Below are 8,885 nucleotides of genomic sequence, written 5' to 3' on the forward strand. Positions count from 1 at the left end.
AGAATGTAAAACACAACTCAGTTGACTTGTTCTTTATGTTAAACAAAATTTATAAGAGGACATACAGAGCATGATGAATTTTCCAGTGTATCTCATCTTCCTGCTGTTTCACAACATTAATAAATTAACTTCTTCACACAAAACTGAAAGAGAGTTTCTAGGGAAAAAGTTAGGAAAATTACACGTGACGGAATCCAACAGTTTACATACCTTAATATTAAATACATCGTCACAGAAATACCTGTCATTACGTATGAAGGGGATTTTTGACCGATACATGTCGCCTTGGTATTGCGTCCTCGGCACACCTGGCCGCCTTCCAGATCCTGTATCAGTTCACCACTCCCTCGCCATTATGATCACTTGTGAAATTGAAAAAGAGAATATTTGGTCATTTAAGTCATTTCGTCTCATGGTCAAGGAGATATCGGAACTGACAGGGATAGATATTGGACTAAGTCTCTCTTGCAGTGGAAATGGCACTGTTTCTCTGCCATGGCCAATGCGAGCCAACAACGTACGTTATTTGGTTGTGGAGGCTTGCTTCATTGTAGACCATTATACAGAAGCTTATGAATATAAAATTGATGAGATGCCAGACACGATTGAATACTTTAAGATGACAGATTGTGTCATTATTAACGACAGGAACTATTTCGAATACCTATTAAAATCTAGCGCTTTCCTGCTGACGCGTGCTTCTCTGTGCGGGCCAGAAAACGCCAAGGTTTACGCATACATTAACATCATACAGACTTTTTACGGATCGAAGTCTTTACCATTGGAGGAATTTGATAACCTTGCAAAACTATATACGAAAAATCTTACCGTTATGGCGGCTAATACGGTCAGTTGTCAGTATAAGAATTTGATTGTGTATGATAGGAGTAGGAATGGTAACTTGGGGGCAACATTTTTTGAAAACTTCATTGGCAATTCTTACCCAAATTTAGAGATTCTGAATTTCTCGAACACCGGTCTTCGTAATATTCCTCCATATTTCCGCCACTGGCGTTTGCATTTTCCCAAACTGAAAATTTTAGATATGAGCTACAATCATATCAACGATTTAAGTACAATCATCGACTTTGATCCTGGAAGTGCGAACAAAGGTGTCATAAATTTACAGCACAACAATCTGACAGGTTTATCAAATTATCAACTGGAAGATTTCTTTAGAAAACATACATCATTTTATCTAGATATGCGAAACAATCCATTTTCATGCGGATGTGAAATGCTCGCAGCAAAAAATGTTTTATTGAACACCTCGATACCAATGCTAAAACATAAACCTGGATATTCTTATTTAAAAGGATTAAAATGTTCGAGTCCAAAATTAGTGTCTGGACGAAAATTGATCACTTTGACGGATGTGGAGTTGGGGTGTGAAACAGAAATCAAAGTATTCCAAAGTGGCCCCATTATAATTCTATGTGTTTTGGTCTTTCTTCTACTAGTATGTCTGATTATAATTATCAGGTACAGAGTAGAAATAAAAATTCTAGCTTTTACTAGATTTAATATTGTCTTTCCATGCCAGCAGCAAGATTTTTCTGAAAACAAAAAGTTCGACGCCTTCGTTGCCTACAGTCAACATGACTCTGAGTGGGTTTTAAAAAATTTGGTCTGGCAGTTGGAAACCAAACTTCAAAAGCATGAACAGAAGTTCCAATTGTGTCTCCATCAAAGGGATTTCACAGTAGGAGCGCCTATTGCAGAAAATATCATAGATAGCATAGAACGTAGCAGGCATACTATTCTTGTTATATCCACTAACTTTGTCAGAAGTGAATGGTGCTTGATGGAATTCAGAACGGCTTTTCATCAGAGTTTAATAGAAAAAAGACGACACATGATACTTGTTGTTATGGGGGATTTGCCCCATGGAGAATTAGACAGTGACATTAAGAGATGTCTGAAGACTATTACTTACCTAGAAACACATGATAGGTTGTTCTGGGACAAGCTGGTGTATGCATTGTCCGATAAACAAAGAGTCAAGCGACGAAGTCGTGGGCACCGCGGTATGACCTTGTCGCAATCAAACTTTCTGAGTTCTCAAAAGTATTAACATTTTATCCTTTTCTATGATTTACATACCCTAATATTTAATTGTATTTTGTAACTTACAGTGTAGTTTTCACGGTTTTCAAACTATCATTCAATAATTCAATTCATTGATATTAATTTTTTGGCATTTGTAGAAAAAATGTATATGTATGTAATATTTACATATTCTGTATAAAAGTATATACTTGTGACTTTGTATATTTTATCCGCATAATTTTGATGCTGAAATAATTTTATTTAAAGAAGGCTTACTAGTACTGTATTAACTTGTAAAAATAAAAATAAATATAGCTTAATTAAGCCATTTTACTTGATAATAATAAGATTTTGTGTAAAAGAATATATATATATTAAATAACTGCGCATAAAAGCTGACTTGATTGTGTGGTATCAGATTACTCTCATGAATATTTCAATTTCATCTCCAAGCCATCTTCTAAAGATCACTGATCATTCTATCTTTTATCAGTTTAACTCATAGGATATCTTTGATATCGTATATTACTAAAAAAAATATATCGTTAGTTTATGCTCTTATTCTTTAAAATTGCTCATTAAATTTTCAGGCAGATAAACAGAGAGTGCCGTTTATAGTACATAACACAATGGAACCATGTCAAGGATATATTTAGTGGATTTGATTGATTTTAATCCATATTTTGCATTGAATGAAAGTATAGCATAGACTTTATTTTACACAACCTTAGATCATCACAAACGCCAATATCTATGAAGAAAGAAGAATTAGTAATCCAGAACGAGTGTCATATGGATTCGATGTGAAATGGGACAAAAAATTTCTTCTATATTCATGTACATTGATGATTCAAAGCACAATGAATAAACCGATCTTATTAAATGATTTCTAATTCCACACACATGTTCTTCATTGTCTAACGTTTTGGCGTCAGACAGTACTGGTGTCATAACAGTATTTCACTTGAGGTTCACGTCAAATCATGGCTGACGCAAAATAATTCCTGAATCTTCCCTTCCGATTCGGACATTTTAACACGAGACTGGAGCTGAATTTTTTTTTTTTTTTTTTTTTTTTTTTTTTTTTTTTTTGAGATGAAAAACAATATGTAAACTTCCTATATTGACTAGATTCATTAAAATTTAGTGAGTGCTGAATTTTCTATATACTGTATTTGAGTGGGGAGTGATTAGGTCCTAGACTTGATTTTCAAGCACCTGCTCGACTTCGAGCGAGACAAACTTGCGTGCCTTGCTGGATGGCTATGTATTTTTTGGTACTAAAATCTTTATAAAGAATTGTTTTACAAGATCTGAAAAGGAAACTTCTCAAAAGTTTGTTTTCAATTAATACCACCTACTCAAAGTTGCGCATTTTTGGTAAGAATATATAGCAAAATTTAATACTGTTGTGCAACCTGCAAGATTTAGCAAAGCCTTGTTGGACAAGGCGTTCAACAAAATTCTTGTGATAACTCGATCTTGGAAATTTCATAGTATGAGGATTAATGGAAACATGTTAAACACCCATACAATTTTAAGCCAAATCATTGGACTTGATGTCATTATTATCACATTATACACTACAGGTTACGTAACTTTTGGCCATTCTCGAATGCATCATTCGTAGCGAAATAGCAGGAATGAAGCTGGTCAGTTCAACACTTGTTGAATATCCTTAATGTCTGATTAACTAATGGATGTTTGTTTCAATGGATACTAAATCTCTCTACCTTTAGAATTTTTATAGAGTCAACACATATTCAAAACTTGCAGAGGTTTGATTTATTCATATAAAGTTTTTTTAAAATCCAACTGAAAGATAGATGATGAACATTCCTTTGCTAAATGCAAAGATGTTGGCTCATTTGTAACAAGCTTATTCAATAAAATTTCATAATTACACAAAACTGTTCACTAATTGATGTTTAGTTTTTATGTGTTGTAACTTTTTCTCTCAAAAGCAATGATTATATCTATGTATCTAGGAACAGGCCTGGTGCACAAGCAAAACATTTCATTTAAGGGGGGGGGGGCTATCAAGAAAAAAATCCTTATCAGGCGAAAAAAGTTTTCAGACTTAAGCTTTATTATTTACATGATTTAGGGGACACAAGCAAAAAAGATCTATATCTATAGTACATTATATATCGACAAAATCCATGGAGTGGGAGCGGACTCTAACTCCCCCCTCCCCAGTTCCTACGCCCTTATTTCGCATAAAAATGAATTAATTTGTTCTCGTCAGACAAGCTTTTTAGGAAACCTAATACTTTTATCTTTATTATATTTCACAATTTCACAAATTGAGCCCCAGTACCAAGAATGAAGAAGTTGAAAACATACAGCTGGTTGATCTGTTATCCAAACCGATTTCAGATTATTAAATTCACTTGTTTAATAAAATTGGATTTGATGATTTTCACATTATCGAAAATCAAGTTTACTATGAATGTTGTGGTTTGTGACTCGATAGAATTCATACAGGGGTTATCCATCAGCTGCGCATGCGCATATTTACGTGTACATGACCGCAGTACCAAACTAATTTGACACACAATTTCATAATGTTTTCATCAAATTACAGCAACTGGTCCCCTTTCTGTGAACTTATTCTAAACATCCTCTTAGAATAGAATTAAATTTCTCACGATTTATTCCATCACACATAAAAATTATTTTTATAGTAAATTAATTAATTACTAGTATTTTAAATTTACCTTGACATGAATGTAGGTGAACTTGCTTGAACTTGTGGGAAGGAGGAAGGAGACGATATTTAATATGCGGTCATATTCGAAGCGGCACACCTAGGCAAAACTGTGTGAGAAAAAAACAAGTATCTGTAATTTTAATACACACACACACACACACACACACACACACACACACACACACACATATATATATATATATATATATATATATATATATATATATATATATATATATATATATATATATATATATATATATATATATATATATATATATATATATATATATTAAAAATGTTAATGACATTAAATCATAGAGTTACTTTTATGAAATGTAACCTCGAATTATTAAAAGTCGATCCCTGGCAACAAAAACATTGTTAATTCTATTTTGAAAAAATGATTCTTTTTTTTTTAAATTGACATGCAATCAATTTTGGTGACAAACAACGAACATAAACTAATTTCCCATTTATAACAGCTAATTTTCTAATTAGTTGTGCCGCCCTCTTCTTCTTGCTTTATTTTATGAAAAACAATCAACGATAAAGCTGGAAAGTGTAAGATGTGTCTTCTATATTTGAAAGGAAGTATCTAATATATGTCCCTGAGCCCTACCCCTGAAAAATCCAATTATTAACGGGATCAGTATGACATATCCATTAAAATGGCGCGCATATTTCTCTGTGAAACCTCAACAAGAGCAAGGCACTTCAAGTTTCACATTTCTCTTATAAAAGAAAAATAAACCCATACCATTATGGGGTAAAATATTTTTATATTATAATAAGAAAAATATAAAACATCGAGTGCATGTGCTTTAGAGATATCATCTTACTCGCATTATTGTTATAATATTCTTCTTTGAAAAATGAAATGCAGTAATATTTCTGTGGCATATTAGAAATAGTTAATTAAGGAATAATGATAATTTCTTTTAAGGTGACAATTAGACCTTTACGTCTTTTAAATTTTGAGATAACCTAATTTCTTACAAAATAATAAAGCAAAATATAATGATGGATCATATTATGATACATCCATGGCAACGGCCGACAATTCAGAAATGTTTTGAATCAGCCATTTTAAACAACACAAGCGGCTGTATATGGTAGGTTTTAATGAAAATTATAAACAAAATTATAAAATGCAACCATGCATGGATGTAAAACCTATATTTAAACGATTGTGATGCAATTAAATATCTGTATCTGAAGTTGGATGCATGACTTTATGGATTAATGTCTGGGAGCAGATCAATTGCATGGTGTTTTTTTTCTCTCGACACTTTTTTTCATTTTATGTGAGGAATCATGATTAAAGCTACGTAGCGAGGACGTAAGCTTCAGCTCTGTTTCCATCTTCAATTTCAGCACGTTTCCATCTTCAATTTCAGCACCATTTGTAGCTTTAAATGTGTAAAAATATTCAGGGAAGCTGTTTTGTCAAAGTTTTAAGCAATTTTCTCAAATAATCAAATTTCTATGGAATAAAAAAGTAATACACTCATAGCTTGAAATCAAATAATAAATAAAGCTATGTTAAAATATTTAAATGTATCTTAACCTAGCACATATGTATATATATATATATATATATATATATATATATATATATATATATATATATATATATATATATATATATATATATAAGGGACACACAACAAAACTTTGAAGTTCTTTACAACATTAAGCCATTAGATTTACAATATATCAGATATAATTTCAAAATACTTAGTAATAATAAGTGGGGAGACATTGTGTTAACACAGTTGTACATATACCTTAGCCTGTCATAATTCATACACATTGTCTCTTTAACTATGTTAAAAAGTCGATAAGAATCATAATTCATACTGAATAAAATTGGCACTAATTTTCGAGAAGATAACTGATAATCGCTCAGTTTTGTTTACAATCAGTTATCAGCATAATTTTTTTATTTCGGAAGTAGGAAAAATATAACTCTGTGTTGGTGAAGTGTCGTCAAATTTAACTATGCATGAATTTTAAAGGAAATGTCAAAAGCAAACATGAAGAAACATATAATATATGACCTATTATTACTACATTGATTTTAACATTGTTTCCCTATATAAAGCAAAATATCGTCTAAAAATGTATAAACAGATTATTTTCCATTACCAGAAATTGCATTGATAACGGCTTCTGTCTAACGTTTAATGTAAAACATTTTTTTTTTCAGAATTTTGAAATGTTAGGCAATTCGTTATTGGGGTTTCTAACATTCTTTTGTTCAGTCCACCTCATCAATACATTTATGACAACAAAGTGAATAAAACTAAATGCTGATGGATTGTAAAGAACACACAGAGCAGATTTCGATTTACGAACTTTTCCATCCTTAAATAATCTACAGTTTCTGTTTCTAGACACATATGCTGCTAAATTGCACGAGTTTTTTTTTAAATTCTTACAACTTATCCTCGACAAGTTCAATAATGAAGCGATATTTGAATTTGGCTATTTTGTTATGCTGCGTATGCAGTGTTTTTAATATTCATACCAAAGACATCGGTAAACTTGGAAACGCCGTGATCCCTTCATCTGATGCAATTCAAAAGAACAGCACTGGATTGGAAACAATGGAGTTTTTAACAGCAGAAAGGGAATCGAATTCCATGGACACAAATATGGATGATTGGAGTCAAAATGGTTCTTATCTATATGGTATTATTCGGAATCGCACAGCAGAGGCTTGTTCGATCCAGATTCTTAAAACTTTTCCTTTTACGGCTCACTTCGAAAACATATCAGGCGTTATGATTCGATGTTTCATTGATAAAAACAATATTTGGCGTTTTGAAGATTTCATTGGACTTGTCAATGAAGTTAATAAATTTGCAAATCTAGACTTTGGACTGGAGATCAAGTGCATAAAGGACGCAGTAATTGATTTGGCCTTGCCGCCAAGATGTAGAAATTTAAAGACTTTATCCATTCAGTCATGTGTTATCGTAAACTCGACAAAAAACATGTTTAACCCGGAAATCGATCGTATTCCGGACACGATAGAATATTTTAGAATGGTTGATATTATTGTACGTCACAGCTCTGTAGACATTAAAAATGAATTAAAGAAGTATACACGGAACACGACACGTGCTTATTTCTGTGGTCTGGAAAGTGTCCACACATACATCAATCAAAACAGAAGGTTTGACTTTGATGACAATGAGGATCTTGAAATATATTTCAAATATATAAATAAGAATTTTCAAAAGAATCGGAGCTCAGTACTTACGAAAACGTTTACTTGTCAGTATAGAAAATTAAAAGTGTACGACGTAAGCCATACCATGAATTTAGATGCATTCTTTTTTGAAAAGTTCGTACAACAAGAGTTTCCTGTCTTAGAGGTATTGAACTTTTCAGCATGTAATTTGACAACCTTTCCTAAAGAATTTCTGCGATGGAGATTTTATTTGACTGAAGTTAGAACATTGGATTTAAGTTCAAACCTCATTTTCGAATTACCACAGATTGTAGATTATGGGAATAAAAAATCTCAGAAAGGTCAAAAACTTGGTCTTATAGATCTCAGGTTTAATAAAATCTGTTTTATCTCTCCCCAGATCCTTGAAATATATGAGCGATCAATGAGCAAAGAGTTCTCATTTTCGATAGATATCCGTCATAACCCTTTTTCGTGTGATTGTGGAGCTAAAGGGTTCGCGCATAAATTGCAACAAATTGCACGCTCGAACTTATCGCAATGGCTAGAAAATTTCATTGGATTCAAAGACCTTCAATGTTCCTCTCCATTATATCTACTTAACAGAAATATCTACTCCTTAACAAGTCTGGAGATGGGATGTGAAGTTTTTATACCCGTTCATCATATAGAGGCTGTTGTTATTCCTTGTGTTACGGTGACTATGATATTTATTTTGATTCTAATAATTATTAAATATCGGACCGAAATACTCATCATTGCTTTTACTAGATTCCAAATAACTTTCCCATGTCAGCTTAACGAGGATGTCAGTAACAAGAAGTATGATGCCTTCGTGGCCTATAGTGAATTGGATACGGACTGGGTCATGCAAACCTTAGTCAAACAACTGGAAAATGAGAACACTTCTATTGGAATAAC

The 8,885-nt window shown here is 32.4% G+C and overlaps 1 protein-coding gene across 1 annotated transcript; it reads left to right on the forward strand.

The window, feature by feature from the left end:
* Positions 1-73: 73 nt before the first annotated feature.
* On the forward strand, positions 74-2,091 carry LOC133205001 (protein toll-like). Its single transcript, XM_061340742.1, has one exon. The coding sequence runs from the start codon at positions 74-76 to the stop codon at positions 2,072-2,074; it is 2,001 nt and encodes a 666-aa protein (XP_061196726.1). The 3' UTR covers positions 2,075-2,091.
* The last annotated feature ends 6,794 nt before the right edge of the window (positions 2,092-8,885 follow it).

The sequence above is a fragment of the Saccostrea echinata genome, unplaced genomic scaffold (assembly GCF_033153115.1).
Source record: "Saccostrea echinata isolate AGI-Se365-2 ecotype Australia unplaced genomic scaffold, CSIRO_AGI_Sech_v1 ptg000054l, whole genome shotgun sequence".
Taxonomy (NCBI): domain Eukaryota; kingdom Metazoa; phylum Mollusca; class Bivalvia; order Ostreida; family Ostreidae; genus Saccostrea; species Saccostrea echinata.

What these genes read in the sequence shown, in the direction of transcription:
- LOC133205001 (XM_061340742.1), top strand. Translation starts at nt 74, where the DNA reads ATGAATTTTCCAGTGTATCTCATCTTCCTGCTGTTTCACAACATTAAT.